Below are 25,961 nucleotides of genomic sequence, written 5' to 3' on the forward strand. Positions count from 1 at the left end.
TTGTCAAATGCTTTCTGGAAATCTGGATATATTATATCAACTGGTTCAACTTTATATATGTTTAGTACACCCTCAATAAAATGAAGAAGACTGGTGTGGCAAGGCTTCCCTTGGCTAAATCCCTGTTGGCTTTGTTCCATTAAACTTTGCCTAGCTATATGTTCAACTATTTTGTTCTTTATAATTTCTACCATTTTGCCTGGCACAAATGTCAGTCTCATTGGTCTGTAGTTTCCTGGATTACCCCTTCATCCCTTTTTAAAAATTGGCACTACCCCAGCAACTCTCCAGTCTTCAGGTATCATAGATGACTTTAATGATCTATTATTTATTTATAAACTGTCTTCAATTTCATTTTCCAGTTCTTTCAGCACTCTGGGACATACACCATCTGGTCCAAGTGATTTGCTAGTTTGTCAATTTGCCTTATTACATCTTCCACGTACACTGAGATTGGTTTCATTTCCGTTCAATCATCAACTTTGAATATAATTTCTGGAATGTGATTCTCTCTTACATCTTCCTCAGTGAAGACCAAAGCAAAGAATTAATTTAATTTCTCTGCTATGGCTTTGTCATCCTTAATTGCCCCTTTTATTCCTTGATCATCTAATGGTCCAACTGACAGACTTTTTACTGCGAATGTACCTGAAAAAGTTTTTATTATGAATTTTTTGTCCAAATTAAATTGCATCTGCATTTAGATGCCCAATCTATTAGTCTCACAAGGTCCTTTTGCAGTTCCTCACAATCTGCTGCAGTTTTAGCGACTCAAAACAATTTTATGTCATTTACAAATTTGGTCTCCTCACTTGTTCTTCTTTTCTCCAGATCATTTATGAATATGCTAAATAGCCGAGGTCCTAGTACAAATCCTTGGGGCACTCCACTAACAACATATCTGATTTCTGATTGTTGAGATCAAGGCTCTGATTGGGCCACCGCAGAATATTTAATTTTTTTGTTCTTTAGCCACTCCACTGGTTGTGTCCCTTGAGTCTCTGTCCTGCTGAAAGGTGAACTTCTATCCTAGTTTCAGTTGTCTTGCAGAGGGCAGCAGGCGTTCCTCAAGGACTTTTCTGTACTCTTCTCCATTATAGTGCTTTTTATCCTAACAAGTACCCCACTCTCTGTCAATGAGAAACCACCCCATAACATAATCCTACCACCAACATGCTTCACAGCAGCAATGGGTTTCTCTAGTTGATGTGCTATGTTGGATTGTGCAAATCATAATGCTTTGCATTCAGGTCAAAAAGTTCTGTTTTAGTTTTGTCAGTCCGCAAAACATTTTGCCACATGAGTATAGTATTTCTTGAGTGCTCCTTTGCATACTTCAAATGGGATTCAAGGTGGGCTTTATGAGTAATGACTTCCTTTTTGCCACCCTACCTTACAGGCCAGATTTGTGGAGTGCTTGGAATATTTTTGTTACATGTACACTTTGTCTAATCTTGGCCCTGGAAGCCTGTAGCTCTCACAAAGTTCACCAAAAATGCAGAGTAAACAGTACACATATATAGATAAATAACAAAAGCAAAGAGATGTGTGGCACAATAAGGGCTGAATTTTAAGAGGTACGTGCAGGCGTACATTGTGCGTGCAACCCGGCGCGCACAAATGTACACCCGATTTTATAACATGTGTGCGCAGCCGCGCGCATGTTATAAAATCCAGGGTCGGCGTGCGCAAGGAGGTGCACAATTGTGCAACTTGTGTGCGCTGAGCCGCGCAACCTTTCTCCATTCCCTCTGCCCCCCCACATACCTTTATCTTATAAGTTGCGCCTGCCTCCGGGCAGGGGCAACTTCCCGTGATCGCGGGCACAGCAGCAAATGGCCGCTGTGCCTGGAGGCTCCAGCCTCGGATCGCCCCGCTTTTCGAGCCCCGGGACATAAGCGCATCGCCGGGCCTATGCAAAATAGCCTCAGCGCGCGCAGGAGCAGGTTTTTGCTGTTACGCGCGTAATATACATGCGTAACCCTTTTAAAATCCACCCCTAAATGTATAACTGTTCAATACACGTGTCCTCAGCTTTATTTATGTAAATGTTTACTCACATTGAAGTGTTTTTCCTGTTGACGTTTTCATAAATAAAGCTGAGGACACGTGTATTGAACAGTTATATATTTATTGTGCCACACATCTCTTTGCTTTTGACTCTTACAAAGTTGCCATTGGCATCTTGGTTGCCTCCCTGATCAGTCTCCTCTTATTCAGTCATCCAGTTTGTGGGGGGACGGCCTAATCTAGGAAGGGTCTTGGTGGTGCCATATACTTTCCACTTCTTAATAATCATGTTGACCGTGCTCTGAAGGATATTCAAGGACTTTGCAATTCTTTTATACCCAGCCTTGATTTGTGCCTTTCCACAGCTTTGTCCCAGAGTTCTATTGATAGCTCCTTGGTGCTCATAGTTGAGTCCTTGCTTTGAAATGCATTACTCAGCAGAGAGAACCAACAATGACTGCCGAATTTATCTTGTCATCACATGAATCAGTATGATTTAACACAGGTGGGACCAATTCACTTGGTGTGTGCTTTTGAAGTAGTTATACCAGAGATTTAAGTATTTAGGATTGCTACAGAAGAACAAGGGAGTGTGGATACTTATTAGGGATGTGAATCGTGTCCTCGATCGTCTTAACGATCGATTTCGGCTGGGAGGGGGAGGGAATCGTATTGTTGCCGTTTGGGGGAGTAAAATATCGTGAAAAATCGTGAAAAATCGTGAAAAATCAAAAAAACGTAAAATCGCAAAACCGGCACATTAAAACCCCCTAAAACCCACCCCCGACCCTTTAAATTAAATCCCCCACCCTCCCGAACCCCCCCCCAAATGACTTAAATAACCTGCGGGTCCAGCGGCGGTCCGGATCGGCAGCGGTCCGGAACGGGCTCCTGCTACTGAATCTTGTTGTCTTCAGCCGGCGCCATTTTCCAAAATGGCGCCGAAAAATGGCGGCGGCCATAGACGAACACGATTGGACGGCAGGAGGTCCTTCCGGACCCCCGCTGGACTTTTGGCAAGTCTTGTGGGGGTCAGGAGGCCCCCCCCAAGCTGGCCAAAAGTTCCTGGAGGTCCAGCGGGGGTCAGGGAGCGATTTCCCGCCGCGAATCGTTTTCGTACGGAAAATGGCGCCGGCAGGAGATCGACTGCAGGAGGTCGTTCAGCGAGGCGCCGGAACCCTCGCTGAACGACCTCCTGCAGTCGATCTCCTGCCGGCGCCATTTTCCGTACGAAAATGATTCGCGGCGGGAAATCGCTCCCTGACCCCCGCTGGACCTCCAGGAACTTTTGGCCAGCTTGGGGGGGGCCTCCTGACCCCCACAAGACTTGCCAAAAGTCCAGCGGGGGTCCGGAAGGACCTCCTGCCGTCCAATCGTGTTCGTCTATGGCCGCCGCCATTTTTCGGCGCCATTTTGGAAAATGGCGCCAGCTGAAGACAACAAGATTCAGTAGCAGGAGCCCGTTCCGGACCGCTGCCGTTCCGGACCGCCGCTGGACCCGCAGGTTATTTAAGTCATTTGGGGGGGGGTTCGGGAGGGTGGGGGATTTAATTTAAAGGGTCGGGGGTGGGTTTTAGGGGGTTTTAATGTGCCGGCTCACGATTCTAACGATTTATAACGATAAATCGTTAGAATCTCTATTGTATTGTGTTCCATAACGGTTTAAGACGATATTAAAATTATCGGACGATAATTTTAATCGTCCTAAAACGATTCACATCCCTAATACTTATTCAACCAAGTTATTCCATTTTTTTTATTTTTAGTTCATTTTCTAAAGAATTCTTGAATATATTTTTCACTTGATAGTTGTGTAAAGGATGTGTGGACATCATTACAGCCTGTAAGTAATGCATTTTACTTACCGGCTATAAGGCAACAAAAGATGAACATTTTGGAAGGGAGTGTAGACTTTCTATGGCCACTGTATATAAACCAGCTAATAAGAAATAAAAAAACCCCTGACTCTCCAAATATGACAAGTTCATAGATTGGTTTTGTCTTGTGGTTATTTGTGACACAGATATCTCATATATAGCATAAAATGTTTAGTTTCAAGTTTTCTTTTTTTTACTGTTTTATAGGTTATAGGTTTTGGACTAAAGTGTTGAAATCATCAATATCCAAACACACCTTTTATTTTTTTAGACTAAGATTAACTGCTTTCAAAAATGGCACTATTTAGATACTGTTGATGTCAACATTCCAATTAAATTCCTCAAATTGAATATAAAACAAATACTAAAAATGTAAAAACATGATTTTATCTACAATACCAGCTTCACAAATACTGTATCTGAATATAACTCGCCTTAATCTACCAATGAAAAGGCATGCACTAAATCTAAATTAATAAAATAAATAAATAAAATAGCCACAACACAGAAAAAATATTTTCTAACACAGATTAATGGTAATTTTTAAAAGCCACTTCCACTAGTATGCATCATGTGAAAGAAATACTTATCTCTCCTTTCTCAGAGGGTTATTTTTTTTAGAATTAGTCCCTGCCCTAGCCAACTCAATCAGCAGGACCCTAAATCAAGAATCCAACATGGCAGTCTTAACTAGTAATCTCTAGGTCATGGGACTGATCCTATTAAATATTGTAGTATTTTGATTAAATATGATTCAATCCAGCGTTCTTAAATAAAAATGTGTTACTACTTTCTATTTCTGCTCTTCTTTTGGAAAACTGGAATAGGCAATTCAGATTCTGCTGCTGGAAGCTGTTTCCTCTGAAAGTGGACCCTTCAAAAGCCATCTGTAAACCCATCCATATTCTCCTCTGAAAGAAATCCTTGCATGGGGGGTAGTGTATTTGGATTTTCAGAAGGCGTTTGACAAAGTCCCTCATGAGAGGCTTCTACGAAAACTAAAAAGTCATGGGATAGGAGGCGATGTCCTTTCGTGGATTACAAACTGGTTAAAAGACAGGAAACAGAGAGTAGGACTAAATGCTCAATTTTCTCAGTGGAAAAGGGTAAACAGTGGAGTGCCTCAGGGATCTGTACTTGGACCGGTGCTTTTCAATATATATATCAATGATCTGGAAAGGAATACGATGAGTGACGTTATCAAATTTGCAGATGATACAAAATTATTCAGAGTAGTTAAATCACAAGCAGACTGTGATACATTACAGGAGGACCTTGCAAGACTGGAAGATTGGGCATCCAAATGGCAGATGAAATTTAATGTGGACAAGTGCAAGGTGTTGCATATAGGGAAAAATAACCCTAGCTGTAGTTACACGATGTTAGGTTCCATATTAGGAGCTACCACCCAAGAAAGAGATCTAGGCGTCATAGTAGATAATACATTGAAATCGTCAGCTCAGTGTGCTGCAGCAGTCAAAAAAGCAAATAAAATGTTAGGAATTATTAGGAAGGGAATGGTTAATAAAACGGAAAATGTCATACTGCCTCTATATCGCTCCATGGTGAGACCACACCTTGAATACTGTGTACAATTCTGGTCGCCGTATCTCAAAAAAGATATAGTTGCAATGGAGAAGGTACAGAGAAGGGCAACCAAAATGATAAAGGGGATGGAACAGCTCCCCTATGAGGAAAGGCTGAAGAGGTTAGGGCTGTTCAGCTTGGAGAAGAGACGGCTGAGGGGGGATATCATAGAGGTCTTTAAGATCATGAGAGGTCTTGAACGAGTAGATGTGACTCAGTTATTTACACTTTCGAATAATAGAAGGACTAGGGGGCATTCCATGAAGTTAGCAAGTAGCACATTTAAGACTAATCGGAGAAAATTCTTTTTCACTCAACGCACAATAAATCTCTGGAATTTGTTGCCAGAGGATGTGGTTAGTGCAGTTAGTGTAGCTGGGTTCAAAAAAGGTTTGGATAAGTTCTTGGAAGAGAAGTCCATTAACTGCTATTAATCAAGTTTACTTAGGGAATAGTCACTGCTATTAATTGCATCAGTAGCATGGGATCTTCTAGGTGTTTGGGTAATTGCCAGGTTCTTGTGGCCTGGTTTGGCCTCTGTTGGAAACAGGATGCTGGGCTTGATGGACCCTTGGTCTGACCCAGCATGGCAATTTCTTATGTTCTTATGTTCTTAAATACTGAGACATACCCAAAACCTGCTAGCCCAATACTGGTCTAATAGGTGGGACTGCCACAGAACTATGGGAGGTGGCTTTCAGCAGCTCTTTAAACAATGAAACAGAATTAAAAAAAAACCAAAAAACGTTTTTTTTTGCTAAATTGTGCAAGAATTTTTACATACAAAATGAATCTCACAGGTCAAGTGATGTAGGCAACGTGAACACCATTCATAAAGGCAGTACCAATATTAACATATAAAATGTTTTGTGCATGGACATTTTGGATCCATGAAATTAGCTCATGAAATATTTATCAAAAGATATGGGAATACAAATATTTTGTCAATACTGCTACCAGTATTGACAAAATATGTGGAGCTTCAATCAAAACATTGGCAACAATTTGTAACTGCTCTAAGAAATAACTATTAATATAGCCCATAGTTATTTTATCTGTTAATTATTCTGTTTTACCAAAAAAATTTAAAAAAGTAAGTTTAATTACCTGTAAATAGGGTTCTCTGTAGAAGGCAGGATGAATCAGCCATAGTATGTAGGTGACATCACACAACAGCACTGACATGGACTCAGCTCTCAGAGCTCAGTAAAATTTTTACTGAGAATGCATAGGAATTTCTTGGTGAGAACACAGTCTCATGAGCCTCAGTCTTTTCCAGAGTTTAATCTTTAGTGAGGCAGTCGATTGTCCAGTGAGGCAGGTGGGTATTAAGTATTGCCGATTCATCCTGCGGCTTATGGAGAATCCTGTTTTCAGGTAAGCAAACTTGCTTTCTATGTCAAAAAGCAGGTATGAATCAGCCATAACACATGAGGAATCCCAAAGTGAGGACTGTATTGCGGAGTAATTACTAAAACAGATAACTGGGACTCTACCAGTGGACAGTGGACCGCTGCAAGAACAGGCTTGTAGAACTGCTTGTCCAAAGTTACTGTCTTTTCGGGACATATTGTCTAGACCAGTGTGTCGCCAAGAACACGCAGGTGTGTCACCACATTTCCCGGTCCCCCGCTGACCCAGCTGCTCCCCGGTCCTCCTCCGCCTGGGCTTAAAATGCTGTCAGCCCAGGCGGAACGCGGCAGAACAGCTAGAGGCAGTGGCACTGGCATAGTCTCTTCTTCCCGCCCCCCCCCCCCCCGCGGCCCGGAAGAGGAAGTGGTGAGCAGCGGGTGCGTGCTCGGGAAGAAGAGACCATGCTAGTGTGGTCAGCATCGACCTGAAGAAAAGAAGAGAGGCGCAGCCTGAGGAATGAGCAGCTCGGCTCGCAGAAAAATGAAGAAGAACGTCAACCCCCACGGCCGATGGGACTCCTTTCTCCGCGAGGGCTGAAAATGAAGGAGGTTAGGGTTGGGAGGAGGCTGCTGCTGCTGCCGCTAGCTCCGGGGAGGGAGAGAGGGAGAGAGTGAATGAGCAAGCAAGCATGTGTGTTTGAGATGCTGTGTGTGTGTGTGTGTGTGTGAGATAGCATGTTTGTGAATGATTGAGAGCCTGTATATGTGCAAGAGAGTATGTCTGTGATTGAGAGCCTGCCTGTGAGAGAGAGAGCATGAATGTAAGTTTACAATTGGGAACCTGCATGTGTAAGTTTGAGATTGAAATCCTTTGTGTGTGACAGAGATCATGTGAATGTATGATTAAGAGCCTGTGTGTATAAGCAAGAGAGACAGCATGTGTGTCTGTGTGTGATTGAGAGCTGGTTTAGGTGAGGGAGTATGTCAGTATGTGATTGAGAGCCTGTGTGTATATGAGAGAAAGAGAGAGAGCAGGTTTGTAAGCATGTGAATGAGAGTCTGTGTGTGAGAGAAAAAGCATGTATGTGTGTGATTGAAAGTCTGTGTGTGTAAGCATGAAAAGATAGATAGCATGTGTGTAAATGTGTAATTAAGATCCTAATTAAATGAGAGAAAAAGCATGTGTATATGAGTGACTGAGAGCATGTGTGTATAGGTGTGTAATTGAGAGCGAGCGCTGGTATGTGACTGAGAGAGAGGAGAACGTTCCAAGCAAACCACCCCTCCTTCAGGTGAGGTTTTCTGCTGGCGTGTAGTTTCTGTGTAGGGCTCTATAGCAGCCTGGCTTGGTCCGTTTTCCTACTAGGAGATGTATTGGTGTTTTAAGGCCTGGTGTAATATTTTCTGGAAATTGGTGCTGTTTTGGTGTGGGATGTTTACTATTTATGCAATTTCTGTTCAGACAGAATACGTATCTTTTCATTGTCATTTTAAACAATAAAAATAATTACCGGACCTTTACCTTTTATTTCCGCCATGAATTGTAATGAGCAGTGTGTCACACGTGTGAGCGTGGCCTGTCAGGTGTGTCAAGATGGGAAAAAGGCTGAGAACCACTAGTCTAGACAGTAGTGGGATGTAAAGGTGTGACTAGACAACTGAATAGCAGCTTTGCATATGTCTTCAATGGAAGTGACCCTGAGATGAGTCACTGAAGATGCCATGGCTTTCACTTGATGAATCATGACAGTCTGTAATATGGAAGCCAGCTAACACATAACAGGGTATTATATAGACCACTAGCCAATTATTATTTATTTAGTATCAGAATTTATAACCTGCCTCCTCTGAAATATCATTTGGCGTGGATAACATATTTAACATAAAAAATAGAAGCTATCACCTCTCAAATATATCTCTAAATATTCCCCTGAAGAAGACTGATGTGCAGTCGAAACATGATTCATGTCGGGATGAGTTTTGAACGATTGGGTTTGATGGTTTAAGAAGACCTATATGTGTGGCTAAGTATTCTTATTTTATTGGATAACAATTAGTATAATAAGTAGCGAGATAATTGGGTAAAGATGTGTGTTATAATGAACTTTATTACTGAATAAAATTGAGTGATTGTTTGTTAGATAAAGAGTATCGAGTGACAATAAATGATTAGTCGAAAAATTACTCCAAAAGCTGACTACAGCCTGTGGCCCATTGCATGGCGAGAGGCTGCAGACTAAAGATCTTTGAGAGCTCTTGCCTTATGATATTGTCATTCGTTCTCATGATTGTGAGTTTTATAGTTTTGTGAATATTGGGATTTGATTCCTTTTCCCTCTCTGGTTGTTCTTATTTAGTAACATATTTAACATACAGAGTTAAAAAGCAAAATTGCTTACCTTGTAATAGGTGTTATCCCAGGACAGCAGGATGTAGTCCTCACATATGGGTGACATGAGTAATGGAGCCCTATGTACGGAAAACTTCTTTAAAAGTTTCTATGAAACTTTTGAATGGCACCGGAGTGCCTACTGAGCATGCCCAGGATGCCATGATATTCCCTGCCACAGGGGTCTCTCTTCAGTCTTGTTTTGTAGCAATAAGCGTTAGCCAAAAATAAAATAATAAAACGTAACGGACCCAACTCCGCGGGGTGGCGGGTGGGTTTCGTGAGGACTACATCCTGCTGTCCTGGGATAACACCTATTACAAGGTAAGCAATTTTGCTTTATCCCAGGACAAGCAGGATGCTAGTCCTCACATATGGGTGAATAGCAAGCTAGAGGCTGAGTCATTTTGTGCTGAAGTAACCGTGAGGTATTGTTGTTGAAATGAATCAGCCGATATCACAGCAGGTTGGATGTAGATGGAGTTGGGATTATACTGGAAACAAGTTCTTTAAGACGGATTGTCCATATGCTGAATCTTGTCTTCCTTCCTTGTCTAAGCAGTAGTGAGCTGCAAAGGTGTGAAGAGAACTCCATGTTGCTGCTTTACAAATGTCCAGAATCAGCACAGAGCGAAGGTGTGCTACTGAGGCTGACATTGCTCTGACTGAGTGTGCGTTTACTCGCCCTTGAAGAGTAAGGCCTGCTTTTTCATAACAAAATTGAATGCAATCTGCTAGCCATTTTGACAGAGTATGCTTACCCACTGCTTTGCCTGGTTTGTTTGGATCATAGGATACAAACAGCTGACTGGATTTTCTTTGGGCTGTAGTGCAGTTCAAATAGAAGGAGAGCGCACGCTTACAGTCCAACGTATGTAGGGCTCTTTCACCTTGGTGGGAATGAGGCCTAGGAAAGAATGTAGGTAAAACTATTGATTGATTTAAGTGAAATTCCGTGACAATCTTAGGAAGGAACTTTGGATGTGTCCGTAGGACTACCCTGTCATGTAAGAACTTTGTAAAAGGTTCATATGTGACTAGTGCTTGTAATTCACTGACCCTTCTGGCGGAAGTGATGGCTATGAGAAATACCGTTTTCCAAGTAAGGTATTTAAGGTCACAGGTATTTATGGGTTCAAATGGAGAACGCATAAGCCTGGTTAATACTACGTTCAGGTCCCATGGTATGCTTGGGGAATGAACTGGAGGTTTAATGTGAGTTAGGCCTCTCATGAATTTACTGACGAGAGGCTGCGTGGAGATCGATGCATCTCCCCACTTATTATGATAAGCTGAGATTGCACTTAAATGTACCCTTACAGATGATGTCTTAAGACCAGAGTCTGAGAGATGGTAAAGGTAATCTAGTAGTGAGGTAGTGGGGCAAGTGAAAGGATCTAAATCTTTCTGAGTGCACCACAGAGTAAACCGTTTCCATTTGTAGGAATAATTCTTTCTAGTGGAAGGTTTACGGGAAGCTATCAGTACTTGAGATATAGCGGATGGAAGGTTGAGAGGTCGTAAGATCAAGCTTTCAACATCCATGCTGTCAAGGACAGGGATTGAAGGTTGGGATGGCGCAACTGACCCTGTTCCTGAGTTATGAGATTGGGAGCTACTCCTAGACGAATAGGATCCCTGACTGATAGATCTAGCAGAATGGGGAACCACACTTGTCGAGGCCAATATGGGGCTATGAGTATCATGGTCCCTTTGTCCTGTTGTAGTTTCACTAGTGTTTTGGTTATGAGCGGTATTGGAGGATACGCGTATAACAGGCCTGTATTCCAAGGGCGAGCAAATGCGTCCTTTGGTAGGCTGTTGTGCTGCCGAAGGCGAGAGCAGTAATTGTTCACTTTGTAGTTGAGCTGGGATGCAAAGAGATCTATCGTCGGTTGACCCCAGCGTTGGAAGATTTGGAATGCTATTGTTGGATCCAAGGACCATTCGTGTGGTTGGAACTGATGACTGAGGCGATCCGCTACTGTGTTGTGGATGCCTGCTAGGTAGGTGGCCCGTAGAAGAATTAAGTGTATTAGGGCCCAGTCCCAAATCTGTGCTGCTTCTTGACAAAGGAGATAAGAACCCGTCCCCCCTTGTTTGTTGATGTACCACATGGCTACTGTGTTGTCCGTTTGGAAGAGAACAGTTTTGTGTGAAAGGCAGTCCTTGAACGCATGAAGCGCATAACGTATAGCTCGAAGCTCTAGGAAGTTTATTTGAAAAGAAGCTTCGAGTTTTGTCCACTTGTCCTGTGTCTTTAGATGACCAATGTGTGCTCCCCACCCTAAGGTGGATGCATCTGTAGTCAAGGTCACTTGTGGAATCGGCTGCTGGAAAGGTAGGCCTTTGAGCAGGTTGTTCATTGATGTCCACCAGAGAAGTGCAGATCTGAGTTCTGGAGTTACACAAACGGGCGTGGACATTTGCTGAGTGGCTTGAATCCACTGAGTTTTCAGTGTCCACTGTAGTAGCCGCATGGTTAATCTGGCCATGGGAGTTACATGAACCGTGGAAGCCATGTGCCCTAGAAGAATGAGGCACTGGTGAGCTGTAACTTGGGTGTGGTTGCGAAGATCGTGAGTCAACCGAACCAGTGTTTGAGCACGATCTTTTGGAAGAAAAGCCATTGCTAATGTAGTGTTCAGTTCCGCACCTATGAACTGTATGAGATGAGTTGGTGACAGATGGGATTTTTGGTAGTTGATTAGAAATCCCAAGGAGTGCAGCACTTGGATTGTGAGCTCGAGAGAAGTGAGAGCTCCTTCTTTCGATGGACTCTTGATGAGCCAATCGTCCAGATAAGGGAACACATGCACTCTTTGCTTGTGGAGGTGTGCCACTGCGACAGCCATACATTTTGAGAACACTCGTGGTGCAGACGCAAGGCCGAACGGTAGTACCCTGTATTGGAAATGTTGATTTAGTACTCGAAATCTCAGGTACTGGCGATGAGGAGGATAAATGGGAATGTGAGCGTACGCATCTTGAAGATCCAGAGAGCAGAGCCAATCTCCCCTTTGGAGAAGAGGAAGAATGGTGCCTAGGGACACCATTCTGAACTTTTCTTTCTTGAGAAATTTGTTGAGATTTCTGAGGTCTAGAATAGGACGTAGGCCTCCTGTTTTCTTTGGAATGAGGAAATATCTGGAGTAGAATCCTCTGCCTTTTTGAGGCCCAGGGACTGGTTCTATGGCCCTGGCTCTCAAAAGGGTGGATAATTCTGTGTGCAGAATTATGGAATGTTGATTTATTGTCGAAGATGGTAATGGTGGATTTTCTGTTGGGAGAGTTAGGAAATCCAGTTTGTAACCGTGAGTGGTGATGGATAACACCCACTGGTCGGTGGTAATGGAGGTCCAATAGTTGTGGAAGTACTGTATGCGGCCTCCTACTGGTGCTTCTGGAAATGGGTTGGACTGGCTGCTGCTCTCTGGCGCTGTTCAGAAACCAGAAGTAGTTGTGGTTTGCGGAGGTGGCTGAGGTCTTGCTGGCCTCTGCCTAGGTTGTTGGCGTTGTGTTGGGCGGTTAGCCCTTGGTCTACCTGCTGGGGGATAGTACCGACGTGGACGGTAGTATGGTCGGCGAGTGTCCCGTCTGGGATACTTCTTGGTAGAAGTGTGAGTTTCCTGAGTTTGAGAGGATAATTGCTTTAAGGTTTCGGTGTGGTCTCATAAGGTTGCCACCGCTTCCTTAATCTTCTCCCCAAAGAGGTTATCCCCTAGACAAGGCAAGTCCGATAAATGTTCCTGAACCTCTGGACGAAGATCAGAGGCCTTCAGCCATGCCCACCTTCTGGCCGCTATGCTGACAAGCGTGCTGCTGTTTCATAGCAATCATAAGTTGCTCGAACTTCATGCTTGCCCGAGTCAAGGCCTTTGTGTACCACATTTTGTAGCGATTCCTGAAACTGCTCTGGAAGGGAAAGCGAGAGCTCCTGAACTTGTTTCCATAGGTTTCGCTGGTATTGGTTCATATAGAGCTGGTAAGAAGCAATCCTTGAGACCAGCATGGAACCCTGAAATATCTTTTTCCCTAGGCTGTCCAGGAATCTGCTTTCTTTCCCAGGTGGTAGGGAAGCATGAGACTTTTGCCTTTTTGCCTTCTTTTGCGCAGATTCAACCACCACTGATTGATGAGGCAATTGAGATCTCTGGAATCCTGGAGCAGGTTGTACCAGATAAGTGGCGTCAGCCCTCTTGTTCACGGATGATACAGAACTTGGGTGTTCCCATATTCTGTGCTGTAAATCTTGGAATACCTCATGCACTGGGATTGCCAATAATTCTTTGGGAGGGTCTACGAATTGGAGGACCTCCAAAGTCTTCTGTCTCTCATCTACTTCCGTTTGGATTGCGAAAGGAATAGTCTCCGCCATTTCCCTAACAAAGTTAGTAAATGAGAGGTCTTCCGGTGGAGATTTTCTATGGTCTATTGGAGGAGAAGGATTTGAAAATATCTCTTCGTCCGAAGTAAAATCAGAGGTGGTGTCTCCTGTATCCTGAGGTGGTTCTTGAGGATACAATGGAGTCGGTGAACGAGGCCTAGTAGGTCGTGGTACTCCTGAGGGGCCTGGGACTGAGTCCAATGGTAAACGCCTTGGTAATTCAGACTGTACTGGTACCGGGTCCCGAGGCATCTGCTTCGTAAGGATATCCAAAAGTGAGTCCAGTTTGTTAAGGACTGGCTGTAGCACTGTGACATCCTTAGGAGGAACCGGCGCTGGTGTCGCTGGCACAGAGGAAGGAATCGGTGGCGATGTGTGCGGCATCGGTAACTTTACCGGGAGAGGAATCGACTCCGGTTCCGCTGGCATCGTCGGTGACCTCGGAATCGACGGAATGGGCGTCGATGGTGAAGGCACCGGCATGGATGGTGATGGCACCGGCATGGATGGTGATGGCACTGGCATCGATGGGGATGGCACCGGCATCGATGGTGGAATCGCCTCACGTAGCACTTGTTGCACCGCTTGACGTATCAGGGAGTCAAGTTCCTCTCGCGCAGCTGATGAAAACAGAGCAGCTGTGGAGGGAGGCGGTGGAGGCGATGCCGACACCCCCTCAGAGCCCTGAGGAGGTTCGGAACCCAGCACCGATATCGGTGGGGAACGCCTTTCAGTAGGCCTTGGAGCCTCTTTCTCCGTTCGGGCTTTCTTAGCCGGAGAGGCCGTACCTGTGGATGTCTCTCCGGTCATCGTATCTTGTCGCCTCCGATGTCGATGGCGATGCTTCTCCTTCTGTTTATCGCTGCCTGAAGTCGATGCTTTTGAGGATATCGACTGGGAAGAGGCCGAGGCATCTCCCGCTTCCAGTTGTTTTTTCTTGAGCAAAAGCTGACGAACGGAAGCCGTTGGAGAGGACTGCGCTGAAGTTGATGCCCGTGGAAGGAGCTGAATGGAAAAAAGTTGTTCCATTTTCTCAGCCCTCAGACGACGACCTTTACTGGTCATTTCAGCACAAGATTTGCACTTTTGAATATCGTGGTCTTTGCCTAAGCAAAGAACACATTCAAAATGCGGGTCCGTAATGGACATTGTTCTTGTGCAGTTTGGGCACTTTTTGAAGCCGGAGGCCATGGCGCCGGACGGCCGTCGACGGCAAAAACCCCCGAAATTATCGCTCCCAGCTGGGAATCGATAACCAAAAAAGTTACCCTTGGTAATAAATTAAAAAACCCCTGCGGCAAACAATTTTTTGATAAATTTTTGTACAAGGTGAAAATCACCTCAGGCTCCTATTAACCCGCGATGCTAACGGCTTCGCGGAAAAAAGAAGACTGAAGAGAGACCCCTGTGGCAGGGAATATCATGGCATGCTGGGCATGCTCAGTAGGCACTCCGGTGCCATTCAAAAGTTTCATAGAAACTTTTAAAGAAGTTTTCCGTACATAGGGCTCCATTACTCATGTCACCCATATGTGAGGACTAGCATCCTGCTTGTCCTGGGATAATTTACAAACTTAAAATTGTATTTAAAATTTAACATTCATGATTTTCTAAAATCCATATATTATATAAAAGCATCCTGGAACTCGAGAATATGTAAGTAAAAGAGCATATTGGATGGCTCACAACTCTAAAAGGTTGACCTTTGGGTCCTCCTCACACCTGTATACACCTCCCATGCCCCTTAGTGGAAGTGTCAGTACACAGGGCCACTTGATATGATGGGATGTGCAACAAGAGACCCGCTTTTGCAACTTCCAGTCCATTCACCACTGAAGAGATGCTCTCATCGCAGAGATTGAAGATTTATTGAGATAATAATGGCTAGTGCTGATCCCACTGGCTTTGGAAGACCCAGAGAAGGCACTGCATGTGCCGACAAGTCAAAGAGACTACACACATCAATGTGGCCATTTGCCCAAGAAGAACCAGGACCGATATTGCTGATGCTTGGTCATGCAGCAGAAAAGACCTTACTAGGCCAATTAGCAATGCGGCTCTTTCAGCATGGAGAAAGGTGAATCTATCCAAGCTCCTATGAACTGAATTTTTTGAGATGGAATAATGTTAGACTTGGAGATGTTGAACAGGGAAGCAAGAGATTGGAGAAGTCAGGTGGTTTTTTGAGGGACATCAGAACTCCAGAGATGGACCTGTTACCAATCAATTGTCCAGTATGGAAATATACAGACTTCCCTGCCAACCAAAGCTGTGCAGCTACTACTGCAAGACATTTTATGAACGCTCCTAGGATCGCAGAGAGACCAAACAGAATCACATCCTTCACCACAAATTTGAGGAACTTCCGATGGGTAGGGTGAATGGGAATGTGTGGATAAGCATCTTTCAGATCCAAAGGGTGCATCCGATCCCTCAGCTGAATGATGGGAAGAATCATCTGACGGAAATTCATTTTGAACCTCTCCCAAACAATCTGTTTAGTCTCCACAGGTCCAGAATAGGTCTCAATACCCCCACTTCCTGGCGATTAGAAGAATAGAACACTTGGCATACTTTTGCAAAGGGACAAGCTTGATTGCCTTCTGTTGTAGGAATGACTATCTCCAGCTGCTGTGAGGCAAATTGAGAGGGGTTTGTAGGGAGATATCTTATGTTTTACCACTGAAACATCAAATATGAATCATAATAGCCAAGAAACACACAGGCTGGTACTGACAGGTCCCAAAAGCACTGACACAGCTCAGTGGACAAAGAAGAACATTTGCCTTGATACGCTGAAGGATACTTTATCAAGATGTGCCTGTTTGTAAGAGCCTGTTTGCATATCTCTGTGTAAATAGGAGCAAGGTAGAGGGACAATATGACTTAAGCTCATAAGCAGGTGTCAGGGAGTAACCAAGGTGAGTCCCTAGGTCAGAAAAACCCCCAGCCTTGAAAGAAAGGGGACGCAGTCAGAGATGGAGAAAACACTCTGGTACACAGCTTGGCATACAGGCATAGTAGTTCTCCCCCCAAAGAAATGGGGAGAGGAAAAAGACCTGCAATGCAGAAAAGACCCTCCACCTACCATGTGATTATGCATGAGCTTATGCATATTTATCAGCTGGAAAGTATAAGATGGTGGGGGGTGGGGGGGGGGGGGGGGAGGCAAAGAAGAAGAAAAGAGCGAAATCGGGGAAGCGACCCTGAAACCAGAGAAACTCTAAGGGTGACCCTGGAAGTGAAGGACTCCCTGAAAGCTAAGAAAGCAAGAACCTGTGGCGAAGCATCCCTAAAAGTGAAAGTGGGGCCAGAAGCAGATCAGCACTCCCTGCTATCGAAGAGGGAGAAGACCAGGTGTGGCCAGGAGACCAGAGAGAGGCGATACCCTGCTCAGGTGTGGAGAGTGACATGGAATCTGAGACGGTGAGGGGCAAGAGCAAGCCCAGATAGCCCGGCAAGTTCCAGAGCCAGACGGAAGTCTTCTTCTAGGACCACCTGCCTGTTCTACCAGTACCAAGCTTAGGAAACAAACCTCTACCCTGCCCACATTCTCCAGGCCTCCAGCCAGCATCTGCTTCATAGGTGAACAGAGCGATATTGCCTGAAGCGGGGACTAGGGGTAAGTAATCCCTAGATTCATTAAAATGTGTAATTAATGCATTGATAATGCCCGCGTTAAGAAAAAGGGGCATGTTTAGGGAAATTTTAGAATTACCCCACCATGCGGTATAACAAGGTACCATCAAGATAGGGTGAGATAACATAGTACAAAATTTAACCTTTGTGAGACTTTCCTCACTCCAAATGACGTCAAATCTTCACCAAGGTGTAATGTACTGTTCGTACATCTCACTCTACATGAGAAATTGGCCCCTAAAACCTTAAACCACCATCATCTTACCTCGACCTATTAGATGGCCCTTCCTATAGGAAGGAAGTACTGGACCGTTCTCCCCACTAGTGAAGATGGAGAGGTGAAACTCAGGATTTCAAAAACTGGTCCCAGGCTGTGACTGCTGCTGGAACTTCAGCTGATGCCTTTACCTCTGCTAACCTCTAGCAGTCAGCTGTTGCTGCTGCTGAGTAAGAGGAGTCTGATGACTTTGAAAAGGGTGTCTGATGACTTTGAAAAGGGTGTAAGGGAAGTCTTTGAAGAACAGATGTTTATAGGAAAAATACTGTCACTAGGTTGAAGCCAGCTGATCCTCTGCCACCACTGATAACAACTGTAGGGTGAATTGATGCTCCTTTATGAGAACTACCATTCTCCTGTAATCTATTGCCAAACAAACTGTCCCCTGTACAGGATACATCTGCTAGATGATCATGCACATCTTCATGAAGACCACTCCCTCACAACCACTCGAGCCTTTGAGCTCCTATGGAAGTGGCTAAAGTCCTGGCTGCGATGTCATAAACTTCTATGCAGAGCATATCAGATTCTTCTCACAGTCCTCTATGTCTTCCACTGCCTAACAGAAGTCCTGGGTCTGATGACTGCATCAAAGCCTTAAACTTCAAATACTGCATCATATACAGCTGTGATCTGGGTACTAAGCATGGATCCTTGGAAGACCTTTTTCCCAAATGCATCCAAGGCTTTTGAATTCTTCCCAGGCAGTGTGTTAGAATGCTAATGTATTTTGCATGTTTCAATGCCAATTCCATTGCCACAGACAGGTGTGGTAGCTGGACTATATCAAAACCTGGGGAAGCTTTCAGGTCACCAGATAGCATGATGTCAGTGTCTAATGCATCCTCATTTGCAAGTCTTTGAGAAGCCTATATGTCGGAATGGATGCACAATCTGCTAGAGATTGAAAAAATGAAAAAACCCAAATATATCTGTTCTTGGATCTCAACAATGCAGAAGGTGACCAAGGGGAGCATCTCGCTAATCTGAGGGGAAAACATCTAGCAGGAACTCAGACTGGATTGCCCCATTTCTTCCTCTTCCAATCAATGAAGAATCTTCCCTGGAGGATGGAGGACTTAATAGCACCACTGGGAGACCCTGGAGTGAAGTATGAATATCTGGTAGACTTTGAGTAGCTCCAATAGACTTTCTCCATCTTGGACAGGAGAGACTCCAACCTCCCTCTTTGGCTTTCATCTCAACCTCCCTCTCTAGCTTTTTAAGGAAGCAAAGAAACTCGTCACCAGCTCAGACAACTGGGCTCTCCTGAAGGGACCCTTTGTGCTGGAATGGGAGGAGATCCATCCTCTTCAGAAACCCAGACAGGTTCATCCTCACTAAGGGTTGTAACTGTGAAAGTGACTGACTCAGAAGTGCTTCATGGGTTGTAGTGACACTCTCAATGACCTGCACCAGATCTGGTTGGTGGAGCCACTGAAACCTCTTTCTGCATTATAGTGGTTCTCTTGTGCTTATGTGCTGAGGCACTCTGATCCAACAAGGAAGCAGACTTAGGCAGCCATGCCAATGAAGCATTCTGCACCAATGAAATGAATGAAGCTATGGCATTAGGTCCAGGTAGAAAAGATGGCTTGGTGCAATGGGGATCTTCCACACCAAGAAAGCAACTGCTCAGAGAAGGCAACCTTTCGCCTCAGGGTAGAGGATGGTTCCGTGCCACTGAAGCCCCATACAGATGTTCTGGCTTCTTCAGCACCAATGGAGACAACCCTAGAGGGGATCTCTAAAGACTCTTCAGCACCTTCTTCTACACCTCAATCTTTTGAACTGTGCTCAACCTCTCACTTGTGATGGATTCAGGAAACAGAACCACAGTGGAGGGGAGAGGGAGAACCTTCCCACACTTGTGGACAGGAGTGGGAGAAGAATCCCATCTCAACTTTTTGTGCTGAGATTCTGTTGATACCTCAATCCAAAAAGAGAAGTGGCTCCACAGCTTCAGGCTCTTACCTTGCGGTGCTTTCCGCAGGGCCTCCATTTTCCAGGCACAGTGCTGTTGCACCCTGGGGACAACCTACCACAACTTTAGCAGTTGAATATATTATGGTCCAGGCTCAGGCAGCGACCACAGACGGAATGGGTTTCTGTAATGGAAAGCTAGCACCTAGAAATACTGGTCTTAAAATGCTGACCATGATTTTCTTGACCTTGAGCTGTTCCATTCTTTCTATTTTTTTTTTATTGTAACAGAACCAGGCCAAGAATCAGTCCAAATATAATTTTGAGGGAGAGAATGAGAACACATCCATTTGGTAGCTCAGACAAGGACTGAAGGGCTCATAAAGAAGTGTGTTTGTGCAGGAACTCCCATGCATGCTAATAAAACATTTACTAAGCTCTGAGAGCTGGGTTTATGTTGGCACCATTGGGTGACATCTCCCACACATTTTGGTGGACTCATGTCTGCTTATTGACAGAGAAAAAGTTCACCTGTAGAAGGTTTTTTTTTTTAATCTGGTGGTTTCCTCCTAGCACGTTTGTACTTCCAGCTCAGTTGGAATCAGGGCTGGAATATGGCACCATCAGCCTTCATTCAGAATTCCCCAGGGATTTTTCCCCCTTATTTTATATCCCAACTTCATACCGAGTCTGGTTATTACAGCGACAGTCCTGTGATAGTGGCCATGGACTCCTGGAATCTTGCAATCATGGATTCTGAATCTGGCCACTAGGTATTACCCTTTAGCAATGACCACAATTCCCTCTACTCCAAGAGCTATAAATGCTGTTTTTGCAGTATCCCTGGCCCCAATTAACCAAGGATGCAGAAGACCTGACTCAGTGATCAAACCAGGAACCTCCCTAATAGGAGATGATTGGTGTGTGAAAGACAGAAACTGGTATGTGAGTGTGACTGGTATGTGTGTGTGAGAGAGAAAGAAAGTGATTATGGGAATGAGAAGCCTGTGCATGTGGCAAAAGCTAGGAGTGAGAAACCTGGGTGTGTGTAAGACACAGCATGGGAGTGAGAAGCCTGTCTATGTAAGATAGAACATGGAAGTGGGAAGCCTGTGTGTGTGTGTATGCATGAGAGAGAGAGGCTGTTCGGGAAGGTGATTGGTGTGTGTGTAAGAGAAAGACTGGTCGGGAGATGATTGGTGTGTGAAAGACAGAAACTGGTCATGGGGGTGTGACTCGTATGTGTAAGTGTGAAAGACAGAGAGACTGGTCATGGGCCCTATGGAAGAGGACCATGAGTATAGAGCTTCAGCCACTACTGCTTCTGGTATTTGCTACTGGCCTGCATGGAAGAGGAGTAGGAGAGCTGCTGGAGGGGGTTAGTAAAGGTGGCTTTTTAAGTTTATTTTTCTTGATTAACTGTCATTTTAATTACTGAATATTATGTGATGTGTCTGCTGTTTTGAAATATTTTATTGGTGTATGGAGAATTTTAAATAATTTTTATGAGTTTTTAATTGTTGGATATTATTCTGTTCATAGTTGTTGTGAAACATTTATTCTGCTTATTAGTATAGTTATACAATTATTTCTGTGTTGGAAGCTATAGCTGCTTGGCTAGTTCTGTTTTCCTAATAGGAGGTGTATTGGTGTTTAGGGCCTGATTTAATATTTGTAGTGTTGCCTTTTCATAGGTAGAGTTGTTACTGTTTGAGTGCATTCCATAATACAGGTATAACTGTGTGCAGATTAGTTTATGTGCATTACTGCAGATCCTGGGAGTATGTTAGGTCGGTTTTATTTATTTTTATTTTTTTTAGATTTATATTCCGCTTTTTGCACTTTTTCAGCGCTTCAAAGTAGATTACATTCCGGTGTATGTATATGTGTACAGGTTCTGTGTATGTGACCGAGGTGAGATATTTTACTAGCATGAAAGTGTTTGTATCAGACTTATTTGTTGTGTTTTCTCAAGAGGACATGTATTGATGATAACCTACTGTCTTTTCATAAGTAGGACTATTGAAGCCTGGTAGTAGGAGTTTGTGTTGCTGTTACTGAGATGACACTAGAACCAGAATATCTTTTTTGTACGGTGAGTTGTACAGGGAATGTCACAATTCTGCTTTACATCCATAATTGTGGGTCAGGGGGGTTCCTGTGGATGCAAACTGTACTTTTACATTTAGCCCTATGATGGTCATGTGTTCAGTGTGTCACACATGTGAGAACCAGCTGTCAGGTGTGTCCGGACAGAAAAAAGGTTGAGAACCACTGTTCTAGGCTATAATGAAGGCTAAATTTAACAAATGTATTTCGAGCACTGAAGAAAAGTGGTTTGTCAAAATTCCCTAGGATGTCAAATACCCTGCATTTTGTTCACCAATAAAATCAATGTTAAAAAGTTTGAAAACTAAAATACAATACAATTCTTACCATACAAGCTGTACTCCAGATGTCAGCAGGTGTACTGTAACCTGCTCCTATTAAAACTTCAATGGATCTATATTGGCGTGTCTGGATGTCTTCCGTGAAATGTTTGTGCTGTAATAGAAAGACTGTATTAAAGGAGGAAACACTGTAAACTGAAAGGTAGCAGTGATATTAAAGATGAAAAAAGACATTTTAAAGCATTTGTATACTTACCACCCAGCATGCATTCCCAAGGTCAGCAATTTTAACTCTAATTTTATCCGCATTTCTTGGATCCAGAGGATTCACCAACAAATCAGCAGCTCGGGTTTTTGCTGGCAAAAATAATTTTAAAAAGGATTATCCAAAGAATTAACAAGTTTCATTTCAAATATATTTTCATTCCATGGGCAAAAGTAATTTCTGAAAATGATTTAGCATGTAAAAAGTATCCATCCTCCACCAGAGGAGAAGAGAGCTGAGGATATCACCAAGGGTGACGGATAACCCATAGGAAAGATTTTATTTATAGCTGGAAACAATGTAGTGTCTGCATCTGAGAAGGCTGAAAGACAGAAGGTGAGGAAGGGAAGGGAAGGACAGCTGTGACATGGAGATACTTTTGGTTTACTTTACTGCAAATGTACTTTCTCCTTTAAAATAGTCCTAGCAAAAATGTGCTGTAGATAATTTGACTAGCATTTCAAAAAAAAAAAAAAAAGCCCTTCTCTTTAGTTCTAACTTTTATTTCATTCTCAAGGAGATACTATTATCTGAAGTATCTCAGAATCACCTGTTCCCCAGGATGCCACAATGCCATTTCTCACTGAACTCCAGGCAGGTATCATGCTGATAGATGCAGCATAAAAAACTGAACGATGGCTTCAAGGAGGGAGATTTTTTTTTTTTTATAGGATGTGGCCTTAATCAAAGATGTAAACATTTTGACAATATAATAAAATATATTGAAGAAAAAAAAGGAGAAAAGAAGGGTAAACTGCCTAACATTTTAGTTCCCCCAAACAGATCTTGAAGCACCTTGCTATCACCATAGCACTATCACCAAGCGCAAACAAATGTACGCCGGATTTTAATAGATACGTGCGTAGCCGCGCGTATCCTTTAAAATCCAGGGTCGGCGCACGCAAGGCTGCCCAAAATCGGCAGCCTGCATGTGTCAAGCCGCACAGCCTGCCTCCACCCCCCCCCCCCGCACCTTCCCCTCCCTTCCCTTACCTAACCCCCCCCCCCAGCCCTATCTAAACCCCCCCTACTTTTTTTTTTTTTTTTAAAGTTACGCCTGCCAGAGGCAGGCGGCTGGCACACAATTCCCAAGGTGGAACTGTTTCGGAGGCCTCGGCCATGCCCCCGAAACACCCCTGGGCCGGAACCAAGCCCGTGGCCCCACCCCTGAATGACGCGCCGCTGCAACCCCCCCCCCCCCCCCCCCCAGGAAAGCCCCAGGAATTATGCGCGTCTCGGGGCTTGTTCGCACCGCCGAGCCTATTCAACATAGGCTCAGCACGCGCAGGGGGAACTTGGGGCAGGGGTATCTTACGCGCTTACCCCTTTGAAAATCTGCCCCTAGGGATATACAGGCGGAAAATAAAAATTTTGTTTCAATTCATTTTTTTGTTTTATGGATTTTTTAATTCATGTTTCGGTTCATTAAGAGGATAACTTTCAAGTACTGTTGCTTTCAATGACACAGCTATAAGGTCAGTCCAAGGAAACAAACCACATTAATATGTGGTTTTATATATTTAACATTCTGATATACTTAATACAAACAAAACTTTAATTTAATAGAACAGATTCTATAGCTGACATTTTGCTATATATAAATGAACGCAGTTGTCACCCAACAATAATCAAACTCCTTTATAGCTCAACAAATCGGAATATAAACTCTCTTTGGTTTTTTTGATATTACGACTGTGCTTATATTGTGGATTAATATATTATTACATTATTGTTTTTCAGCCCCTGATGCAGCCTCATATTAGGGTGAAACTTGTCCTGAGTCGGGCATAATTTTTACCTTGGTGTTTTACATTTTTGTTTAATTAATAAAGGATTTCCTTAAATAAAGGCGACTGGTCTCATTTTGCTACTAATGACACAGCTATGCCACATTAATTAGACTCACAAATATTAAGATACATTCAAGACTAGCATAAAAAATTTACAGGTTGATATTCAAAAGGATTTGTCCGGCTAACTTAAGTTAGTTGGACAAACCCTGAGATTTGAATTTCTCGCCCTTCTCACCAATAAAAGTTATGAGTAAAATGTAGCCAGATATAAAGAGAGAGGCTGTGGGGGCATGGCTAAAATGTATCCGGCTAGCATCAAGATACACAGAGCCGGGTAGGTCTGGTTGGAAAAATTACTGTCCTATAGTTACTTAAGGTATTCAGTTAGCTGTTGCTGAATATCTGGGTAATGCTACCTAGGTAAAATTTCCTGCTTACCAGGCCACTGAATATCGACCTCTTAGTATCTTACAAACCATTTCTCGAGGGTAGAATGAGATGGTAGGGCCAGGAGATCGGAAGGAATATCCTTCCTGGAGCAGGTCCAACACTTCCACTCACAGATCAGATCTTTTATTTTACCTGGACATTCAACATCATTCCCAACTTTTCCAGAAAATGAGGAAAAGTGAGGTCCGCCAGGGGACGGAACAGTCTCTGGGGAGTTGGTGGAGGATCTGATGGGATGATATTTGAAGCCTTGACCGAATCTTCTTCAGAGTATTGACTGTAAAAGGAGTGTGTGGATGCCTGAGACAAATTTGGAGGTGCTTCCTTTAGTGGAGGAGGGGAACAAACAAGATCAGCGCTCCTCAACCACGATGTCTCTGGTACTGTGGATAGGGAGGACTCATGGTAAGAAAGATGGACAGCCTTGTTCGAGAGAGTTGGGGATGCCACTGCCATAGCCTGTGTAAACACAGATGTGAAAGTTGACAGAATTAGTTGGAAGGACTCCCCAGGTTCCCTGGCGAAGGAGGAGAAAAATGAATGCACCATATCTGCCACTTGATCAATGGAGTGTTGCGGGTGTTGATCTAGTGTAATAGGTGGAGCATCCTCCTCAGCAACCATGACTGACTCTGCCTCCAGCCTGCTGGAAACTATTGGAGCAATGGAGCGAATGGCTTCTGGACCCGGAAGGCAAAGGACTTGCTCGAACATCTGCTGCACAGGGGGTGCCCTCGTAATAGGTGGCAGAAGGTGTAACAGATCCATCGCTGGATCCAGAAAGGGCCTAGGTGCGTGTTATTGAGTAGGCAGTGCAACATGCAGGATAGCTTCCACTGGAAGTTCTAGTTGATTCAGAGAATGTAGTAGATCCTTAGGTGCCCTCCTGGAGTGATGAGAGGAACGCTTGGAACTCTATGAAGAGGAAGTGCATCGACTATAGGAGGTAGGCATGGGATGTTTCAAAGAATGGCAAAAATGGGTCAAGTGGGAAGCACTGCAACTTCTGCGTTGCATGTGTGGAGTGCATGTCAATTGCTTTGATGCGTTCTGCCTTAGTGCATCATGCTTCAGTCACTTTGAAGTTGAGTGCGTTGAGCGCTCCAGTGATCCATACACTGATTGCTTCAACACAGGGTAAGTAAGTGTGCCATGCACAAACCACTTCAATGCAGCATGAGTTGGGAGGGCCAGTGTCAGGTCTTGGATGCCTCGATGACTGTGTGCCAATGGATTCTTCTTCAGTGCCAATCACTTGATGCAGCATTCTTCAGTGAAGTCTTTGGTACTGACTGCAACCACTTTTCATGTGCTCGATGCATGCGGTTTCTTCTGATGCTTTTTCTCGCCACTCGACCCCAAAATAAGATGGCTCATCAAGGGAGATCTGGATTGACTCCTCATAGAGGAGGAACTACGGGAGGTGGATTTATTGTGTCTCCTGGTCTGTTAGAGGATCCCAATTTTTAGGGCCCTGTAGCATTGAACCTGCGGGGATATACATCCACGGTCAGAACAATCAGCTGATTGTGATCTGAGCCAAGACACCAGTAGCACACTTGTTGTCCATAGGTGAAGGACATAGTTTGTCCACATGCACAGGCTTTGAAATTGGAGGGCAT

At 44.0% G+C, this 25,961-nt stretch overlaps 1 protein-coding gene across 10 annotated transcripts in view; it reads right to left on the bottom strand.

Annotated features, from left to right (window-relative positions):
- SRPK2 (SRSF protein kinase 2) overlaps nucleotides 1-25,961 on the bottom strand; it is a 424,006-nt gene that overhangs the window by 23,453 nt on the left and 374,592 nt on the right. For all 10 annotated transcript variants that reach the window (XM_029615025.1, XM_029615034.1, XM_029615027.1 and 7 more), the window contains 2 exons: nucleotides 22,088-22,188; nucleotides 21,878-21,985 (listed from right to left, as the gene is read on the bottom strand). In XM_029615025.1, coding sequence (XP_029470885.1) covers nucleotides 21,878-21,985; nucleotides 22,088-22,188 — 209 coding nt within the window. The remainder of the gene's footprint in view (nucleotides 1-21,877; nucleotides 21,986-22,087; nucleotides 22,189-25,961) is intronic.

Source organism: Rhinatrema bivittatum, chromosome 9, assembly GCF_901001135.1.
Source record: "Rhinatrema bivittatum chromosome 9, aRhiBiv1.1, whole genome shotgun sequence".
In the NCBI taxonomy this organism is placed as follows: domain Eukaryota; kingdom Metazoa; phylum Chordata; class Amphibia; order Gymnophiona; family Rhinatrematidae; genus Rhinatrema; species Rhinatrema bivittatum.